The sequence below is a fragment of the Balaenoptera borealis genome, assembly GCF_965194805.1.
Source record: "Balaenoptera borealis genome assembly, chromosome: 3".
In the NCBI taxonomy this organism is placed as follows: domain Eukaryota; kingdom Metazoa; phylum Chordata; class Mammalia; order Artiodactyla; family Balaenopteridae; genus Balaenoptera; species Balaenoptera borealis.
Window position 1 is genome coordinate 164,944,446 of NC_138866.1, and position 22,400 is coordinate 164,966,845.

The 22,400-nt window shown below is 37.5% G+C and overlaps 1 protein-coding gene across 12 annotated transcripts in view; it reads left to right on the forward strand.

Moving 5' to 3' along the window:
- SEC61A2 (SEC61 translocon subunit alpha 2) overlaps window positions 1–22,400 on the forward strand; it is a 27,858-nt gene continuing 5,458 nt past the window's right edge. Inside the window, exons 1-9 of one of the 12 annotated variants that reach the window (XM_082385553.1) lie at window positions 1–133; window positions 2,271–2,338; window positions 3,428–3,493; window positions 10,304–10,382; window positions 14,291–14,422; window positions 14,548–14,657; window positions 19,589–19,742; window positions 20,734–20,894; window positions 21,213–21,410. In XM_082385553.1, coding sequence (XP_082241679.1) covers window positions 127–133; window positions 2,271–2,338; window positions 3,428–3,493; window positions 10,304–10,382; window positions 14,291–14,422; window positions 14,548–14,657; window positions 19,589–19,742; window positions 20,734–20,894; window positions 21,213–21,410 — 975 coding nt within the window. In that variant the 5' untranslated portion in view covers window positions 1–126. Of the gene's footprint in view, window positions 134–271; window positions 1,774–2,270; window positions 2,339–3,427; window positions 3,494–10,303; window positions 10,383–14,290; window positions 14,423–14,547; window positions 14,658–14,910; window positions 15,238–19,588; window positions 19,743–20,733; window positions 20,895–21,212; window positions 21,411–22,400 lie in introns of those variants that run through there. The other 11 variants (XM_082385556.1, XM_082385557.1, XM_082385558.1 and 8 more) reach the window with 11 other exon arrangements.

Genomic DNA, 22,400 nt, shown 5'->3' on the forward strand with positions numbered 1-22,400 from the left:
CGGGGCGGAGCCTGCGCGGGGCGGGCCGGAGCGCGTCGGGAACGGGCGCTGAGGCCCGATCAGCGGGACCCGAGCGAAGGCCGCGCCGAGGTCGCAGGGCCCCGCTGGGCCGCTCTAGCCGCCGCCATGGGCAGTGAGTAGCGGCGGCGAGGCCCTCGCCGCGGGCGCGGGTGCCGACGGGCCGCGGGCGGTGGGGCAGGCGACCGCCCGGGGTCGCTTAGCCCGCGGGCCGGGGAGGCGCGGGGTGCGCCGGGCCGCTGAGGAGGGCGCGAGCCGGGGGCCTCCGCGGAGGCTTCTCCAGCCGTGCGAGGCCTCGCCCGGGCCGGCTGCGGGGCCGGGACCCGGCGGTCGGGGGTCTGCGCATCTCGGTGGGTGGCGAGGAGCGGCGCACGGCGCGGAGAGGCCATTGGTTTTGGGGGCGGGGAGTTAGGGAACCAGGGGAAACCTGGACCACTTTTAATTTTTCAGGAGCTTAGGAAACTCATATTTTTAGTCCCAAATCACCGTTCCTTAGCATGTTAGTTGTGATGAATGAAGGTCCCTGACTTGTTTCATTTTTTAAAAAGTGATGCATGGCGTGTAGTTTCGGGGAGGAAAGGAGGCGATTGGTGGCATAAAGTTTTCCTTAAAATTTTCATTTCAGTCATTCTGTAGCGTGTACTGAAAACTCAGCGTGTCTCAGGTTGTATAAGCCTTAGGGACAAGGCCTTGCATAATGGGGATCTTTTGAGGGCCCTCTCCCAAACCCTCAACACCAGGAACTTTCACAGATATACTTACATAGCTGTTGGGGTGACTGTTGTATGAATGGATTCCCGCAAACCCAAGCTGTGCACCCACTGGCCAGCTAGCTAACTAGTGGACATTTGGGGGAAGCTGGAAAGGAAGTAGAGGAGACCCTTGGTCTTGAATTAGCAGTATAATGGGTTAAATTCTGCAGCACAAGAATAGACAAGTGGCAGACAAAAAAGTATTGCTTTTTATATGAATACTCCAACACAGATTATCGTAAGCCAAGAGATCAGGGAGGGTAGCTTGGGTGGAAGTGGGAAGGAGAAGGGGTAAAGGGATTCTAGGAAGTTTCCCGATGTGATTGACATTGGTTTTACATTAGAGATGAACACTTTCATAATTCAGATTTGCTTTCCAGGTCGTCTGAAATGGTACTTGGGTAACAAACATCTGCCCATGAGAATTTCTGAATTCTGTCAAACATCAGTGGCTGCCATCATTTTGAGAGGTTTTATAAAAAGATAGTATAGTCAGATCAACTATACTTCAATAAAATAAATTTAAAAAAAAAAGAAAAAAAATACAGTGTGGTCAACTTTTGGCTAACTGCTGAAGTGTAATTACCCATGTCAGTTTAAAAATATCCTGATGTTCATATATACAGAATCCAGTGTTCGTAAGGGAAGATGATCATAACTAACACCTAGTTGTGGCTTTTTGTGTTTCTGTACATTATTGACGCTGACAGAGACTGAGAGATTATCATCTTCATCCTTCAATTCTTTGGCAGGACTTTGACTTAAGCCGTGCCAGAAGAGAGTGCCTATCCTTAAAGAACCTTGGTTTATCTTTTCAATATTACGAGTTGTCTGGGAAAACAGTACTTTCTAATGAAATGTAGTTGTCATTCTCTGGGCTGATGATTGTACATACACAAGTACTTTGAGATCCTTTTGTGGGAGAGCGACCAAGCAATGAATAGCGACTTAGTGAAATGAAGTAGAGATTGTATACAGTACTTTGAAAACCTACCTATAGAAGGTTGTTCCGTGATCTTTCTCATTTATTCATTTCAGCATTTTTCAGTCCCAAATTAAGTCAGTCCTGCAGTTACAGCCCATTTCCTGTTGTACTTTCCTTCTCTGATATGTCCTATTTCCTTCTGTAATGCATGGTCTTGTGAGTAGACTGCATTTGCTCTTTTTGATGTAGTGGTGCTCACTGAATTATTCCTTTTCTGTATATGTAGAAGGGGTGGGATTCAAGCATGAGGGAGCAAAATTGTGGTACAAGGATACTTGTATTACTTTGCTTCTGCTGACCAGCCCTTAAACCTTTTGGGCTCCTTTGTCCCGTGAATTATTTCTCTTCCCTTATGTATTTGAAATGGAGAGCATTATGATTAATTCATTTTGGGGGGTGTGGGTGGGATGGGTTGCCATTAAAAGAAAACATTTGTATTTGATTCTGTGAAAAGATACACCTCTTTTTAAAAACTTTGTAATAGGGACATTTATTCTTTTTTTATTTTTTAACAGTCAAATTTTTAGAAGTTATCAAACCTTTCTGTGCAGTTCTACCAGAAATTCAGAAACCTGAAAGGAAAGTAAGTATAATATTTTAGTAATATAGAGGGTAGCTAAATGACTTATTCTGTTAAACTATCTAGATTGATTTATTTTCCCCAACCTTTTTCTGGTTGTAATTGGAAAAATATTACCTGTTCCTTCTTGCAAGAGGCACAAAGTGAATAAAACTAGTGTAGACCTTTTAAATCTAGTTTATCTCATGGTTTCAAAAATGACTGTTCTTTAAGTTGTAACGTTTCCAAACCAAGTGTTTCTTTGGTCTGTGTGTTATAAGATATAGTATTCTCCTGTCCATTGTGGTCTACCGCACTAGGAATGACCCAGTCTGTTGGGTCAGTTTTGATGAGTACAACTGTTTCACATAAATGGATTGCAACTGTGCAGGTATATACCTCCCATTTCTTGATTCGTTCAATGCAAAGAAAAAAATCACAGAAATGCATTCGGAAGATATTGACCACATCTAATTGTTCTTCCATCATTGTACGCTTTTGGAACTGAGGCATTTCAATTCCAGAAATATTGTTAATCCCAAACTGGTCAGTTCCCAGACATTCCTCTTTTACTGTATGTTCAATTTCGCATGGAACTAACCAGAATAGGGACTAAAAAGAGCTAAGTAAGACTTCTGTTAAACTCACTGTTTTATTTAGAAGTATATTTCTTTTTTTATTGCTTTGAGGTTATAAAAATAGTTGTTCCAGTTACATGTAAGACATCCCAAGAAACTTTAGCTTTTCATATTCTATGAAACATTCACAGAATAATATTACAGGCAGTCCTAGCTTTGCACAATATACAGTGTTAACTGAAATGTGTGCATATTAGATCTGTGTCTTTTCGTCCTTTTCAGTCTCAATTAATGTGGTACAGTGCCTTGAGGCCAGCCTGTATTTAAGTTGTACTTAATTCTCGAAAAAGTAAAGAAAGATGTTTGAGAAGTTTAGCTGTTTGCTTTAGCTGCTACTAACTAGGGCGAGAGTATTTTAAAAGTAAATAATAGGAGCATGTCATGATGGGGAATGCTGGTTAAGCTTTAATACGGAGTTTTCTTTATGTTTGCTATTTCTTAGTTTTGACTGATCATTCTTTGTTTTCTTGCACAGATCCAGTTTAGAGAGAAGGTACTATGGACTGCTATAACTCTCTTCATCTTCTTAGTATGTTGTCAGGTATGTAACCAAACATTAAACAAATGTCTGTACTGTTATTCTAAGGTCTTGGTTGGTTAGAATTTGAGAAACTTATTTTAGTTCAAATAGTAAATATACTGAATTATTTTGAGCATCATCATTTTTTAAAAATTAATTTTTATTGAAGTGTAGTTGATTTACAATGTTATCTTAGTTTCTGGTGTACGGCAAAGTGATTCATTATACATATACATATTTTTTTTTCATATTTTTTTCCAGTATGGTTTATTACAGGATACTGAATATAGTTCCCTGTGCTATACAGTAGGACCTTGTTGTTTATCCATTATGTATATAATAGTTTGTATCTGCTAACCCCAACCTCCCAATCCATCCTCTCCCCCCGCCCTTGGCAGCCACAGGTCTGTTCTCTATATCTGTGAGTCTGTTTCTGTTCCATAAATAAGTTCATTTGTGTTATATTTTAGATTCCACATATAAGCGATATCATATGGTATTTGTCTTTCTCTTTCTGACTTACTTCACTTAGTATGATAATCTCTGTGTCCATCCATGTCGCTGCAGATGGCATCATTTCATTCTTTTTTATGGCTGGGTAATATTCCATAGTATATATATGTATGTATATGTTCATATATGTGTGTGTGTGTATATAATATATACACACACACACCACATCTTCTTTATCCATTCATCTGTCAATGGACATTTAGATTGCTTTTGTAAATAGGAGCATCATCATTAATCAACTCATCATTAATCTGAGTTGATAGTGAAAATGGTTATCTTCTTCTACTGTGTATTTCTTTTGGTTTACTAGTGGGTTTGAACATATTTTCTTCTTTCCCCTTACTTTTCAGTTAATGATCTTTACCTATTTTTTTCTTGAGATTTTTTTTTGAAATTGATTTATGACAGGTTTTTATATATAAAAGTGTTAAATCTTTGACACGTATAGGGCAAATTTTTTCCACTTTGTTTGCTTTTAATCATGTTGTAAATAGTATGTATTAATTAAAAAATCCCCAAAAGCCAAATTCTAGAATCCTAGGGATATTCTGTGTTTATAAATTAATAAAGTTCAATGATGCTTTTTAGTAAAATTTTACAGAGATTAAGTTCATAAAATGAGGATAAAATGTGACCTGCCCATGTCACAGGGTTATTGTATTGTGAGGATTAAATTAGATAATTTAAGTAAAGTTCTTTGAGGGTTTGAAAAGTACCAATATACATATAAGAAAGTTTAAAAAAATTACATGGGGAAGGAGTAGAACAAATAAAGTCCATAATCTGGGGAAAAGCCAAATATATTTTTTTGAAAAGTGAAACTATTTGATCATTAAAATATTTTACTATTATACTTTGTTGAAAATTCTTTTGCTTGGTCAGGGAGAGTGAACTTTTGAAAAATACAGACAAGTAGAAAAAAAGAAGAATCATCCATATTCCTACCATCTTGTTTTAACATCTTGGAAATTCCGCTCCCCTCCATCAAAAAAAAAAATCAACTTTTTAAAGGTATAATTTATGTACAGCAAAATATACTCATTTTTAAGTGTACATTTTAAAGAATTTTGACAAATGTATACATCTACATACCTACTACCTCAGTGGGTATAGAACATTTCTGTTACTCCAGAATGTTTCTTGTACTCTTTCTTAGTCAATTCCCACCTCACCCCATTCTCAGGCAACCACTGATCTGCTATTTCTATAATTTGATTTGTCTTTTCTAGAATTTCATGTAAATGGAGTGATACAGTGTCTAACTTCTTCATCAGCTTTTTGAGATTCATCCATGGTGTTGATTGTATCCATGTTGATTGTATCACAGTTTGTTCATCTTGTCACCTGTTGTTGGACATTCGGGTTGTTTCCAGATTTTGGCTATAACAAAGTTGCTATGAACATTCCTGTACAAGACTTTCTGTGGATATTTGTTTTCATTTCTCTTGGGTGAATACCTATGAGTAGAATTGCTAAGGTTTATGGTAAATGTATGTTCAACTTTGTGAGAAACTAACTCTTTTCCAAGTGGTCCCATCAGCCGTGCCGTATAGTTCTGGTTGCCCTGCATTGTTGTTTATTCTTGGCATTGTTCAGCATTTTAATATTAGCCATTCTAATGGATGAGGTTTTTTTGTTTTTATTTTAATTGAAGTATAGTTGATTTATAATATTGTGTTAGTTTCAGGTGTACAGCAAAGTGATTCAGTTATATATATATATATTTTTTCAGATTATTTTCTATTATAGGTTATTATAAGATATTGAATATAGCTTCCTGTGCTATACAGTAAATCCTTGTTGCTTATCTATTTTATGTATAGCAGTTTGTATCTGTTAACCCCGTACTTCTAATTTATCCCTCCCCCCTCTCTCTTTGGTAACCATAAAGTTTATTTTCTATGTCTGTTAGTCTGTTTCTGTTTTGTTTATAGATTCATTTATGTTATTTTTTAGATTCTACATATAAATGATATTTGTCTTTCTCTGACTTAATTCACTAAGTATAATATTGTCTAGGTCCATTCATGTTGCTGCAAATGCCAGTATTCCATTTTTTATGGCTGAGTAATATTCCATTGTACACACCCACACCCACACCCACACCCACACACACACACACACACACACACACCCACACCCACATCTTAAACCAATCGCCTGCTGATGGACACTTAGGTTGCTTCCATGTCTTGGCTGTTGTAAATCATGCTGCTGTCAACATTGGGGTGCATGTATCTTTTTGAATTAGAGTTTTCTCTGGTCATATACCTAGGAGTGAGATTGCTGGATTTTATGGTAGCTCTATTTTTCGTTTTTTAAGGACCCTCCTGTTTTCCATTTCCATCAAAGTGTAGGAAGGTTCTCTTTTCTCCATGGTGAGGTTTTAACTTGTATTTCCCTGGTAAATGATATTGAGCAGCTTTCTCATATGCTTATTGGGTATTTATCTTTTGTAAAGTGTTTTTTCCCCAAATATTTTGCCCATTAAAAAAAACTGCATTTTTGTCTGATTGGTGAATTATATGCATTTTAAAGTATTTTCTGGATACAAGTCCTTCATGAGATATATGTAGTGTGAATATTTTCTCATAGTCTATGGCTTGCCTTTTCATTTTCTTAACAATATCTTTTGAAGAGCAGAAGTTTTTAATTTCGATGAAGTTCATTTTATCTTTCTCTTTGATTGCTCATGGTTTTTGTTTCCTATCTAAGAAATGTTTGCCTATTTTAAGGTTGTGAAGATTTTCTCCTGTATTCTTCTAAATATTTTACAGTTTTAGCTTGTATGTTTTGGTCTATGATCTATTCCAAGTTAATTTTTGTGTATGGCGTGAGGTAAGGTTAGGGTTCATTTTTTTCTATATGCATAACCAGTTGTTGAAAAGGCTCTCGTTTCTCCATTGAATTACTTTGGCATCTTTGTTGAAAATCAGTTAGCCATATAAGCATGGATCTATTTTTGTACTCTCAGTTCTGTTCCATTGATGATATTCCATCGTTATGGTAAACCATAACTCTTTTGATTAATGTAGCTTTAAACTGAGTCCTGTAATTAGGTTGTAAAAGTCATCCAACTTTGTTCTTTTCAAAATGATTTTGTCTATTCTAGGTCACTCATATTTCCATCTGAATTTTAGAATCAGCTTGTCATTTTCTTTAAGAAAGTCTCCTGGCATTATGATTTTTTTTTTAATTTTTATTTATTATTTATTTATTATGTTTATTTTTGGCTGTGTTGGGTCTTCGTTTCTGTGTGAGGGCTTTTCCAGTTGCGGCGAGTGGGGGCCACTCTTCATCGCGGTGCGCGGGCCTGTCACTATCGCGGCCTCTCTTGTTGCAGAGCAGAGGCTCCAGACGCTCAGGCTCAGTAGTTGTGGCTCACGGGCCCAGCTGCTCCGCGGCATGTGGGATCTTCCCAGACCAGGGCTCGAACCCGTGTCCCCTGCATTGGCAGGCAGATTCTCAACCACTGCGCCACCAGGGAAGCCCACATTATGATTTTTATTGCTTTGAATATATAGGTCAATTTAGAGAGCATTACCATCTTAACAATATTGAATCTTCTAATCCAAGGGTCTGCAAACATTTTTTCTGTAAAGGGCCAGATAGTAAATATTTGCAACTTTGCAGCTGGAACCCAAGAAAACCCAAGAAGAAGAAAACATAACTTGAGTTACATTTCTTAAAGTGTGACATTTCTCATGACTGTTTCATGCCATAAATTAATTTATGCATTTTATGTTACTTCATTATTTTTTTTTCTGTAATGTGTTTACATGGTTGTCAAGCTGTACCTTTTTGTCTTTCTCACACTTAGGCAGTTTGGCCCAGGGCTGGTGATTTCTTGATTCTCCTTCCACTGAATCTCAAACAGAGAGAGCCACAGTTTTCCCCTCCCAGCCACAGTTGAAGGGTTTGGGGTCTCGTGTTCTCCATAGTGTTTTTTTAGCTTGAGGGAATGGTGGGAGGTGAGACCAGCTGAGAGAAGTGCCATAAATGCCACCTGGGCTCTGCTCTCTTGCTAGACTTTTGTTATGTGTCTTGTGAGGGTCCTCACCACCTGACTGAGGAGGGCTTTATTCCATTGCTGACCTCAGATCGCTCCCCAGTTCCTGATTCAGTGTAGCCCTGTAATTGTCAATTGCACCAGGGAAAGCCCCGTTCCTGGCTTCTCTCATCCATTTCCTCTCAGCTGCCAAAGGAGGCAGGAAAGATTAGGGTATCTGTGCAACCCGCTCTTCTCCAGATTTGGAGTGTTTTGGGGATTCTGGGGGTTCTGTGGCCTTCCCTTTGTGATGGTTGGAGCAGTTTCATGCTGAGTCCCTATTCCTCAATCGTCTGTTGTTTTCTCCCCGCCCATGACCATCAAGTTTATGATTCTTTTTCTTGTTTGGCTGCTTTATAGATTTTTTTCCTTTAGATTTTTAAATTCTTTTACTATTTTACATGTTTTGAAAAATGTGTTTTCTTATGTATTGGGGAGGGAAATTCTGTAACTTGATCACGGCTTGCCATTTTAGCCCAGAAATATCTTGCTTGGTTTCAGTGCCCACTGCCTTTGGAGATCCCTACTACTAATGTTCTATTTGTCCATCTGATTGGTTCAGGGTTTCCATTCAAGCATGAAATGCTTGTTTCTCTGAAGTGTATACTGTATTTTGTGAAGTTGAAACTGATTATTTTATGTAATATAGGGCAAAGCCTGAACCTCTGCAACTTTGAGAGTCCTAGAAAATAGCTCCTGTTGCTGCGCTTGTTGGACGTGGTCCTGTAACTATGGAATTTACTAAGAGGAGTAAAGTTAGACACTGAGTTTAATCCTGTTGACTATGGGAACAGAGGGAATACCATTACTTAGGGATGGTTGGCTGACTTTCTTGTTTGTTACCCTGCAAAGCATCTAATCATGGAGGTAATGGCTATCTCTACAAGACTCAATTAAGGAAAGTAATTTGATTGATTGGTCTCTCCCCCACTTAGGGAATATTGTGATATGGACTATCCTGTAGTGTTAATTGGTTTTTATTCAATAACTTCCTTTCTCCCCATCTCTCACATTAGCTGAAGAGTGTTTGCATCTATAGGGTGCACACAAAATATTGTGCTTCTTTCTTTTGCTAACCCAGCTAATATATTCAGATGTCCAAAGAGGTTTAGGTTGACCAGATGACCTGTTTAAGATTGCTGGCAGCATCTTTTGGAACTTTTTTTTTTTTTTTTTTAAATCAACTTCATATAGGGAAGGTTTTTGAAATTGGAAGTGTATTTTTCTCCCACATGGTGAGGGAGGGGTTATGGCCAAGTGCTGTGTTCTAAACATGGGTCGTATAATAGGAAGCATTCTGAAGTTAAGGTTTTTTTTTTTTCTGATTAAAAAGTATTATGTGTTCATTATAGAAAATATGATAAATGCTGAAAAGAATAAAGGAGAAAAAAGTCAACAATAATCCCATCACCTGTGAATAATCACTGTTCAAGATTTTAAAAAATATTTACACCTAGTTTTTTCTTCTATGCATATTTTTACAATGTTGATCTTTTACTTTATTTATACAATTTCATACCATTCTTTTTATACTAGGTTTTCTCAACAATGGCACTGAAGTTTAGGCTGGATAATTCTTTGCGGTGGGGGACTGTCCCATACATTGTAGGATGTTCAGCATCTCTGACCTCTACCCACTAATGCCAGTAGCACCCCCCTCAAGTTGGGACAACCAAAAGTGTCTTCCTATATTGCCAGATGTCCCCTGGGGGGGCAAAGTTGCCCCAGTTTGAGAACCATTGTTTTATACTTAATATTACAACATAAGCACATCCTCATACTGTTGCAAGCTTCATAGTGTAATTTTTAATGGCTGCATAGTATTCTACTGTATATCTCATCTTCAGTCTTACATTTGGAGTATGGCCGTGGCTGTCACTAGTACCCATAGCTTTCCAAGATTATTCTGTGATGTGGTAGATATATCCTGTACTGATAGGAGCATTTTCTTTCATTGCAAAAACATAAAATTTATCAACTTAACCATTTTTAAGTGTGCAGTTCAGTAGTGTTACATATATTCACATTGTTGTGCAACAAATCTCCATACTGATAGGAATATTTACTAGTGAAATGTTGTAGGTAATGATTCCCATTGTTTTTATTTTCATTAAAGAACTTTACTTTTAAGGTATGCTTGTTTTGTTATTGAACATGAGAAGTAGTGGTTTTTTTTAACTATTGCAAATATTAAGTGAATGCATTATAAATTAAGTTCAAACTTAATTTATATAATACATTTTTATAAAATATTTTATGTAATCTTATAGATACCACTATTTGGAATCATGTCATCAGATTCTGCAGATCCTTTCTACTGGATGAGAGTTATTCTTGCATCCAACAGAGGTATATGCTGCTTTTCTTTTGCCTCCATGTTAGTACTGACATCAAATAGATGTGAAAATGTGGAAACAACTATTTTTTGATGTCTATGGGGAGGGGCAGTATATGGTAAAAGAAACTCATTGCCTAGGAGAAGAGACAAACATGAAGATAATTACAAAACTGTGTATTTATTGTAATAATAGAAGTATGTACAGAGTATAGAGTTACGACAGAATGGAGTGATTAGCATTGTCTAGAGCTTTGGTTCTCCATCCTTTTGTGGGTCATGTTTCCTTTGAGAATCTAATTAAATTTATCTGTACTCTCCCTAGAAAAATGCACGTACATTCACACGTGCAGATTTTTCATAAAATCTCAGGAGATTTCCTGGACTCTCTGAAGTGTATTCTTGAGTTTCTCATGGGACTGAAAGACTGATCTGCAGTGCCAGGGAGGAGATGATGCTGGGAGAGCATTTGGGTTGGAATTCAGCCTGTGGACTGTCGGGAGAGGGAAGCCTGAGTCACAGCACACATGTATGAAGACACGGGGTGCAGGCCGGGGATTCGGGTGGGGGATGCTGGTCAGTGAGGCTGAGAGATAGGGAGGGCCTGGATCAGGAGGGGCTTTTGGGGTGGGTTTTTTCCTACATCAAAAAAGTAACATTTGTTTGTTATAAAAAAATGCACCAACATTTCAGATTTGTATAAAGCTGAAAATGAAGGTCTCGCTTCTCAGGGGTAACTCCTGGGAAGAAAACAGATTGGTGAATAACCATCTAGACCTTTTATCTGAATATATATTCATATATATGAATTTATATACTTTTTTTAAAAACTGAAAAATAAGATCTACTATATAACTATTCTGCTACTTGGTGTGTTTACTTAATATCTTGGATGACCTATTTCATTGAATGGCCATATACTATTCCATTATATGGATGTGCCATGATTTCTTTAATCATTCATTCAGGTATTTATTGAGTTCTTCCTATGAGTGGAGCTTTGTGCTAGGTGCTGAGATTAGAGCAGTGATCAAGACAGTGATGCTGTTGTTGTGGAGTTTATGTTACTCTATTTGGGGAGGTAGACTCTACATGAACTGTATCTTGGGAGGGGAAAGGGACATTTGAGCAGAGACCTGCAGGACATGAGAGAAGGCCGTGTGAAGATCTGGGGGAGGAACCTTCTAGGGAATAGCAAGTGCAAAGGCCCTGAGGTGCGAGTATGCTTAATGTGTTCCAAGAACAATGAGGAGGATGGTGTGATTGGAAGAAAAAAGGGAAGGGGAAACGTGGTAGGACATGATGCTGCAGATGAATCCAAGAGCCAGATTATGAGGCTTGTAGACAGTAAGGAGTGTGTTTTAGGTATGACCCTAAGGCCTGTAGCATCTGCTGTCATACATGTAGTTTTTTTCCCAATTTTATATCATTATAATCAATGCTACCATGACTACTATCACATTCTTCTGTAAGTTTTTAATAGAATGAATTTCTAGAAGTTTAACTGTTTGTTTACAAGGAATGTACACTTAAATTTTTGATAGATACTGTTAAATTGTCTTCCAAAATCTTTGAATTATTTTACACACTCTGCTATGGTGTATGAGAATGACCATTTCTCTTTCAACAGTGGATAATATTTGTCCTTTAGTCTTTGTGTTAGACAGGTAAAAATTGGTATCTGTTATTTAATTTGTTTTTCTTTATGTGTTGGTGAGCTTGAACATCATCTTATATTTTTATTGAATATTTGTATTTCTTCTATGAGTGGACTTGTTATAAGTCATAGGAAATTACTGACTGGTTTAAACACAAAAATGGAATTTACTGGAAGGATACTAGTCATTTTTTGGAACCCAAAGAGGAGGTAGAACAACTAAGCCTTGTGGAGAGAGAACCAGCTTTCAGACCTCAGCAGCAGGGACAGGGAACCTTGTCTTTGTGATCTAGCTTCAGCAACTCCTGGGTTCTTCAGTTCTCAGTTCAGAATTACAAATTACCAGGATTTCCACCAGACCCAGCCAGCTTTGGTTACAGTTTCAGGGTTACATAGTACAGATTTGGGTGCTGGGGTTTCCTCCTATGTTGTTGGTATTTTCCTGAGAAAAGAGCATTTTTGGGAGTGGCCATGCCATTTATCTTTTTTATTTTTCTATTTTTTTTGGGGGGGGGGCTATATTCCCTGTGTTGTACAACACACCCTTGAGGCTGTCTTATACCCATTAGTTTTAACCTCCCACTCCCCACCCTGTATTGCCCCCGCCCACCCCCACTGGTAACCTCTAGTTTGTTCTCTGTATCCGTGAGCCCGCTTCTTTTCTTGTTATATTCACTAGTTTGTTGTATTTTTTAGATTGCACTTATAAGTGATATCATATAGTATTTGTCTTTCTCTGACTTATTTCCCTGCTGTTTGTTCATTTTAAAATTCATTTGTAAGAATTCTTTGCCCTTTAGACATACGAGCTCTTTGTTACTTGTGTTCGAACATTTTTCTTTTAACTATTACCCTGTCTTTTGCCACGTGGAGGTTTCATAGTTGTATCTAATCATATCGTCCATCTTTTTGCTTGTGGCCTTTATGTATTTTGTTATAGAAAGGCTTAGAAAGGCTTTTTTTTTTCCAAGATTATAAACATACTCACTTCTGGTACTTTTGTATTTTGTCTTTTATGGTTATATTTTCTAAATCTGTGGCCTTTATTTTAATGTAAGTCATGAGATAAGGAATCTAGGCTTAATTTTCTATAAATGGCCAGTTATTTGCCAAGGTCCATTTATCCTTCTTTTCCCTACTGAGTGGAAGTGCCATATTTCCTAAATGAAATGTTCATTAAAGCTTGACTGGATTAATTTTTGGACTAGATCCATTTGACAGTTTTAAATTTTGGTGATTTGATATAAAAAGAAATCTACCTACCTGCCTACTAGCTTTAACGATAAGACATATTTTTATCTTTTACCATTGAGGAAGTATCTGAGAAAACATGAAGAATCCATTTAAGATGCCATGTTTTTTTAAAATTTATTTTATTCAAGTATAGTTGATTTACAATGTTGTGTTAATTTCCGCTGTACAGCAAAGTGATTCAGTTATACATATATACATTCTTTTTCATATTCGTTTCCATTATGGTTTATCACAGGATATTGAATATAGTTCCCTGTGCTATACAGTAGGACCTTGTTGTTTATCCATTCTCTATATAATAGTTTGCATCTGCTAATCCCAAACTCCCAATCTGTCCCTTTCCCAACCCCCTCCCCCTTGGCAACCACAAGTCTGTTCTCTATGTCTGTGAGTCTGTTTCGTAGATAAGTTCATTAACAATAGAAACATCTTGATAACCAGACTAAAATAACAGGAAATGATTTTCCACTTAAATATTAAATGAAATCAAACTGTACACGCTATTTTTGAATATTTTTCCTATCCACTATGTCATTAACATTTTTCATGCCACTCAATATTCTACAACATTGATTTTGATGACTTTATATATAATTTTATATTTTGAATTAGGAGAGTCACAGATATTCTTAAATATCTTTTTATTAACTTGTTATTTAATTTTTGGGCTTTTAAAATCCTGCGTTAAAATGTTTAGTGTAAATTTTAAAAATAGTGATTTGGACAGAAATCTTGGACAATTTCTTTCAAAGGATTTCTTTAACAATTTAAGTTTAGAATTCACAGAAATTTACATTTTGGTAGTATTTATAGTAATTTTGATTCAATGCATTGTTGTGAGGTTGTGTTAATAAATGAGAGGGTTTTTTTAGCAGTTAATGTTTAGGAAATGAAAATTTGCTTGTTAACTTAACATGTATTTTATAGACATAATTAAGGACTGGGACTCTTCTAAATTAATCTGCATTGGATATCGTAAAGATTATTTACTTTTTTCCCCTTCCTTTACAGGAACGTTAATGGAATTGGGTATCTCCCCAATTGTAACATCTGGTTTGATTATGCAGTTGTTAGCTGGAGCCAAAATCATTGAAGTTGGAGATACACCCAAAGATAGAGCCCTATTCAATGGAGCCCAGAAACGTGAGCATCAATACAATTAATAAAGAGCCTTTTCCAAATTTGAGAATTTTGTGGCAAAGATGTTTTTCTAGTCTTTTTTGTCTTTGGTTATAAGCATGTACTCCTTTTCCCCCAATTTTTGTCAGTATTTGGTATGATCATTACCATTGGGCAAGCCATTGTGTATGTCATGACGGGCATGTATGGGGATCCCGCTGAAATGGGTGCTGGAATCTGTCTCCTTATCATCATTCAGGTAAGAAATCCAATTTTTCGTATGGATAACAAAAAAGTTTGTTCCTTTTTTTCTTTTGAAACAATTCTTTAGGTGGTTGACATACTCATTTTCTTACTTTATCGAAGTGACATGTATAAGTTGTGTTGATGTTAAAAATTAAAATTTATTGTAATAGCCCTGTAGATGTCTAATAAAGAATTATGGATCAATCAACTGTATTTCACTGATTCTAAGATGCACATTTTTCACATTTTGATGTCTCTGAAATCAGGATGTTTTCTTAGAGTTGATGCGGTCACAAGTGCGGTCAGCCAGGTGGCGGTCGTGATGGTAGGCATTGCCTGCATGTGTACGTCAACTTGGTCAAAGCTGTTTATATCGTCCTTATATCACTTGGTTATATGCATTGTTGATATAACATGTTGTTGAGTTTAACTGCTGTTTAAAATGTCTTCCAACAGTCTGCTGTGATTTGTTATTGAAATGAAGAGTTATTGTGTATAAACAGAGGCACAGAAAGAGCAAGTTAGATGATAAAGATCTATGTCTAAGTCTAAACTTTTTTATAAGCAGAAAATAAAAAATTCTTTGTAATAGGTTATTGTGTCATAGTTTAATTGAATTATTTTTTTCTTTCTTAATGGCACACATAATAGCGTTACAAATAATAGTATCTTACAGTAAGTGAAATACCATATAAACACACATATATATATCCTATGGATTTTTTTTTTTTTTTTTAAATAGGTATTTTTTATAGTGGGTAATGTAGACTTCAGATGAAATAGATTGAGAAACTGATTGGAAATTGAATGCAAACTAAGACCACTTGACTGTTACTGAAATGAATAGCCCAGTTTGCTTTTTTTTTTTTTTAAAGAAATTCACGTTCTTTTATTTATTTATTTATGACTGTGTTGAGTCTTCGTTTCTGTGTGAGGGCTTTCTCTAGTTGCGGCAAGTGGGGACCACTCTTCATCGTGGTGCGCGGGCCTCTCACCATCGCGGCCTCTCTTGTTGCGGAGCACAGGCTCCAGACGCGCAGGCTCAGCAATTGTGGCTCACGGGCCCAGTTGCTCCGTGGCATGTGGGATCTTCCCAGACCAGGGCGCGAACCCGTGTCCCCTGCATTGGCAGGCAGATTCCCAACCACTGCGCCACCAGGGAAGCCCCTATGGATTTTTTAAATGGATATTTTGGAATGGAATTTTTAAAGGCCAACATGATTTTCCCTCTACTAAGTATCTTAAAATGTGTAAAGTTTGGAAGATATTTCTCTCATGTAGTCCTTAAAAATCCTTTAGAGAAGTTACCCAGGAATGGACTGTACTTAAGTTATATACTAGTTATTTACTGGATTTGAAAAGAAGCTTGCTTAAGTTAAACACTGAACGTCTAGAGTCCTGGTTATCTTGAGATGCCTCTTGTTCACTCTACGAAATTAGGATTAATTTAGGAAGAAAATTTTTTTAATGGTCAAAAGGATCAAAGTCAGAAAAATAGTTTAAAATAAAACTAAAACACCAGTTTATTAGTATATATATACATTGAGAAATACGACCATTTCGGATTGGCATGCTTGACCATCTTTTTTTTTTTATAGGAAATCTTATATAGGAAACAAATCATAGTAAGAAGATTGTTTAGTGAGTATGATTCAGAACAAGGAGAATGGGATTGTTGAGGTATTTATTGGGCATCAATAACACATATCACATATCACAGGGCTTTTCTAATGAAATGGAAATATTTCATCTTTTAACCAGGGGAGGAATCTTTAATGGACTATTAGGTAGTTTTCTGAGCCCCAGTGAGTTCCCATTTGGTATAAGGTACACTTCTTTAAAGGATAACTTTGTCATTATTTCTCCATTTAAAAAACACCTTGGGACTTCCCTGGTGGTCCAGTGGTTAAGACTCCGTGCTTCCACTGCAGGGTACACGGGTTTGATCCCTGGTCAGGGAAGTTTCACAGGCCGCGTAGTGTGGCCAAAAAGAAAAAGTAAGAAAATTATAAAAAAAATAAAAAACACCTTGACTGGCAAATTTATAACCCCGAGGAATTAGAGGAAGAAGAGTTGCAGTGGATGGGAAAGAAGATCCTCTGAAAACTGGTTTTAGTATCTTTCAGTTCTTTGGCGTGAGGATACTGATACACCAACTTTTGCCTTATTTTGTTTCTTTACAGCATTTGCTTTATGACCCATAGTTAGCATAACCCTGCTTTCTAAAAGACACTCAAAATTGGCATTTAGCTCTTAGAACATTATGCATCAGTAAAATTTTTCTAGTATTTTAGTAAGGGCGTATTTATATTCTTAAGGAACCTCAGCTGACCAGTTCTGGGTTAGTTAGTGAAAGTATTGACTTCTTATGAAGTCGGTTATGGATTTGAATTGATAAAAATTGGAGTTAAGCTATTTTAATTTTTTTTCAGTACCAGAAATCAAGGAATAGTTAAATTCCTGGAACGAAACAAGTGAAGTGGGTATATACTAAGTTGTTTACATAAATTCTGGTGCACAAATATTTGTCTTGTGGTTAATCCTTCTAGTGTTAATGTGTAGAGAAATTTTTCACATTTGATCATAGGTGGGTAGTGACCCATTGCGTCTTTTTAAGGCTTTGCTAACATTGAAAATGTGTAGATTTGCTAAAGAGATGTGATTAGATCAGTGTGTTTCCACCTAGAGATTTTGAAAACTGTTTGCATGCTGTTATGTAAGGTATTTCTCACCTTAATTATTCTTGTTTCATTCACATGGTCAGTGTTTTTTCACTAGTGAGTTTTGGAATCTAAATAGTGGGTCTTGATTAAAATTTTAAAAAAGAGTAGAGTATCAGTGTGCATGGCACATAGTAGAGGTAAGTATTATTTTGTCAAACTGAGTTGTGTGTGTGTGCGTGCACGCATGAGCAAGGTTGAAATGTTAAAGTGTTATTTTTTTTTTTTAATTATTTATTTATTTATTTTTGGCTGTGTTCGGTCTTCGTTTCTGTGCGAGGGCTTTCTCTAGTTGTGGCGAGCGGGGGCCACTCTTCATCGCGGTGCGCGGGCCTCTCACTATCGCGGCCTCTCGTTGCGGAGCACAGGCTCCAGACGCGCAGGCTTAGCAATTGTGGCTCACGGGCCCAGTTGCTCCGCGGCATGTGGGATCTTCCCAGACCAGGGCTCAAACCCGTGACCCCTGCACTGGCAGGCAGACTCTCAACCACTGCGCCACCAGGGAAGCCCTAAAGTGTTATTTTTATACATACTTTAGAGAGTCATATGTATTGAACATTCTAGAAGAGCATGCAATTAGTATTCAGTTTTTTTATCAACTGTTCTAGTCAATGAGATGCTGTCAGTTTCTGATTTCTCATTCTCCGCATAGGCATGCATGCTTTTTACCATCTTTTATTCCTTTAGTTATAGAAACCATTTCTCATTTAGGTTTCTCTGTAATTCCTTTGTCCAGTTAGAGAAGCACGAGTTTGATTTTCACCAGATATAAATGAATCACCCTCTAGTCTGATGGACATTGGTGTGAACAGGGGTTTGGAGAATTATCGTTGTTTCAGAGCTGCCTGTGTGACCTTGGACAGGTCATTTAATTAGAAGTCCATGATAACACTGTCTGGTTGGCTGATGGTTTGTGGACAGCTGTCATGCCCTGTAGAGGGTGGGCTTCTGTATTTCTGATGGGGAGTATGTACTTATTACATAACTGTGGTCAAAATAAAATCTCAGTAGCTAAGTCCTAACTTGTCTTTTATCTTGTCAAATTGGTAAACTTGGTTTTCAAACAGTAAAGAATTTGTGAGCTCTCTTAGAAGTTTTGAGAATTTTACCTTTTTTACAGTCCATTGAAATTCAAACTTAAAGATTGTAAACAGACAAGTTAGGCTCTGTACAGCCACTGAAATGACAGTTAAGGAAAAGAAAAAACACTGTAAGGTAAGCATGCTTCAAACGGTGTACTGTAGTTTTCTTTTTCTTAACAGGGATATTGGGTGAAATGAGTAAGGAACGAGGGTGGGAGGCTTCAGAGCTGGGAGGAGTGGAGGGGCATCTCCTCACGTCTGTAGGAGGGTGTCTTTGAAGTGGGGACAGGTGTGAGATTGGGGGCCTAGAAGCACATTTTCTTCCCCCCTTGGTTAGGTTACTGAAGTGTGGGGAAGGAGTCACATGACCAGAGAGGTCACTTGCAAAGCTATGGATTATTTCTAATTGATACATACTTTTACTGATGTGTTCTCCAACAGGAAAATTAAGAATTTTCAATTTCACATAAAGTTAGTATGCTTTCTTTTTTTAAAAAAAGAATCATAAACTTAAGAACCCGGTGAACCCTTAATTGTTTTCAGATTTACATTAAGTTTTTGTCACGTATGTATTGAATGCATTTTTACATTGTTATAATCTGTGTACATATTTGTGCTCTACTTTTTGACTTATTCTGTTGTATATTTTATATTATATATAATACACATATATAAAATCTGTAATACTTAAAAATGTATCAGCATAGTTCACATGCTTCTCCTTTAATGGCCTATAAAATTGCATCTTGTTACTGTATCGTAATTCATTTGGTCTTTTACTTACTTGAAGCTATTTGGAATGCTTTTCAGTTTCTTGCTGTCATAAATGCTACAACTATGAACATTTTTGTTTTAGGGTGCTTTTCAATAGGCCTTATTTAAACATTATAAGAGAAATATAAATATACTTTAAAAGTCAAAATGTCTGCTTTATAATGTAACAACATTTCCAATCCTCTCATTTGCAGAATTGGCTTCTGATGAAACTAAATCGGGTTAGATGCAGGGTGTCATAATAGTGATACTGCATCGACTAGGTTTTAGTGTTGAAAATGCCTGTACTTTGAAAGTAGTCAATGGTGTTCACTGCCCCTTTCTGAGTTTATTCTTGCTTCAGCTTACTTGCATTTCTTTCCCCACAGTTGTTTGTTGCTGGTTTGATTGTGCTGCTGTTAGATGAGCTGCTACAGAAGGGTTACGGCTTGGGGTCTGGGATTTCCCTCTTTATTGCCACCAACATCTGTGAAACCATTGTCTGGAAGGCCTTTAGTCCCACTACCATTAACACTGGCAGAGGTACAACGCACAGGGACGCAACTGCACGGGTTTGGCTGGGTGTGTGCGGAGAGGAGCACGAGGTGGTGGAGCAGGACTTGCCGACAGACGCCCTGGTTTGCTGTCCCAGGCGACAGCGGGTGTCAGGTGTTCCAAAGCTAATAAGCAGAGATTGGTGGAGTATGAACTATTGCTTCAGAACGAATAGTATCTAAAATTTAGCCTCTGCTCATTTAAAATTTCAGTGGTTGCAAACATTTAAAAAAATTTATTTGCCTAAGCCATTGTTGCAGAAGTCATTGATTTTGACTGATTTCAGCATTCCTAGAGGGATAAAAAGGTAGTGGATTTCAGATTAAAAAAAACATTATTTATTGCATCATCAGGGAGTACTAGTACTTTTGCTGCTGTTCTCCTTGGCTTTGTAATAGCACCTAAATTATGAAATATTTCATTGTGTTTCCCCTTACCCATCTCCACTTCTCTCAAATGCCATCCAAGATTTGTAATGGTTAACATCTAACCTGGTCCCAGCCTTAAGAAAATAGCGGTGATGGTTTATTAATATACTTAGTAAAATGAATTAAAGGCAAGCTTGGTAGAGTAATGTCTGTCTTTCAACTCTGACATCTTTATTCTGCTTTGCTGCTTCTTTTCCCCATCTCCCCCCACCCCACCTCCGAATGTTCTTTTCCCTTCCCTAAAGTAAAAGTGAGGCAAATCATTATGAACTAAATATTTGCTTTGGTTTATTCTACTTTATCTGTTTTCATCAAGAATACTCTCTTGAGAAAACTTCAGATTTATGAAAAAAAAAAAAAAGACATATTTGCCTCAATGATGTAAATATTTTTTAGAAGCTCCACACATGGCTGTATCATAAAGTAAACATAGATGAATTATTTTGACTCATATTTTCTGCCTTGTACTGGAGCTTCAAGGTTATTTGTTTTGACTTTGGGGACAACTTTGGGTAATGAAGCTACAGCCGATTTCTATCTTGATTTATCAGGTACCGAGTTTGAGGGTGCAGTCATAGCTCTCTTTCATTTACTGGCCACCAGGACAGACAAAGTTCGAGCTCTAAGGGAGGCTTTCTATCGTCAGAATTTACCCAATCTCATGAACCTCATTGCTACAGTTTTCGTGTTTGCTGTTGTTATATATTTTCAGGTAAGTATACTTTCTTCGCTGAAGTTAAGTGGAGTGTGGATTTTTATTTTGCTCTTAAAGAGGAGAATACCATTTGAAATGTTAGCAGCTAAGTCAGTGTTTCAAAATCTAGTTAGGCAAATAATTCCATCGTTTAGACTCTGAGGTGCAAAATATTAGCGATTATGAAATAGAAAAGGATTTCTATTTCTGTGTGTCTCTGTGGAAGGGAAAGTTTGTTAGCATTGTCTTTGCATAGTCCCTCCTGTGACTGTTTGCCTCGTCTGGAGTCGTGGTACGTGCAGCCCCTCCGCCTTACTCCTAAGCTTCCTTTTTCAGGGATTTCGTGTGGACCTGCCCATTAAGTCGGCCCGGTACCGAGGGCAGTACAGCAGCTACCCCATCAAGCTCTTCTACACCTCCAACATCCCCATCATCCTGCAGTCGGCCCTGGTGTCCAACCTGTATGTTATTTCCCAGATGCTGTCAGTTCGATTTAGTGGCAACTTTTTAGTAAATTTACTAGGACAGTGGGCTGTGAGTATTTCATTATTTATTCTAAGTATTCAAATTTATTGTAATTTGCATTTCATGCTTGTATTTTTAACTGAAAGAGATGAGCCATATTGAAGCAGTTGCTATATATAACATTTCCAGATTCATTTACCTGTAGCACAGTTTATCATTTATTTGGAAGAGTTGTAAAACTGTAAGCATTGTAAAACTAAGATTGGCCGAGTACTTTGTACTATTTTACGTCTAGGAAGCATTTTCACATCTCGTTTGAGTGATCTTTTAGGTTAAAATCACAGTCGCTCTTATGAAAGTGATTCCCTGTTTTGTAATCTTATTCCACTATTGTCTGGAATAATGTTTTTTTCAAAGAAGCTATTTACTGATTATATAGGATACTGAAATCATCCTCTCCTGCCTCCCCTGCCATTTTTCATGGCCCAAATGGCAGTAAATAAGAAAGGCACGTAATAACTATATTGAAGAGAGAACAGTTGCTAGAAATGGAATCCAGAAAATTCTGCCTTCCTCTTTTAGATTTTCATCATAGCTCCTTCTAAAGCAATCCAGCCACATTGTGATTGAGGTGTGAGTTATTGTAGGATTGAATTTTTTTTTTTTTGGCTGCGTTGGGTCTTCGTTGCTGCGCGCGGGATGGGCTTTCTCTAGTTGCGGTGCATGGGCTTCTTATTGCAGTGGCTTCTTTTGTTGCGGAGCCCGGGCTCTAGGTCCACCGGCTTCAGTAGTTGCAGCATGCGGCTCAGTAGTTGTGGCACGTGGGCCCTAGAGCGTGCGGGCTTCAGTAGTTGCGGCGCGTGAGCTCTAGAGTGTAGGCTCAGTAGTTGTGGCGCACGGGCTTAGTTGCTCCGCGGCATGTGGGATCTTCCCGGACCAGGGATCAAACTCGTGTCCCATGCATTGGCAGGCAGATTCTTAACCACTGGGCCACCAGGGAAGTCCAGAATTGAATTTTGACTGGTTTAAATATTCACCTGACCAAGGAGTATTTTTTCC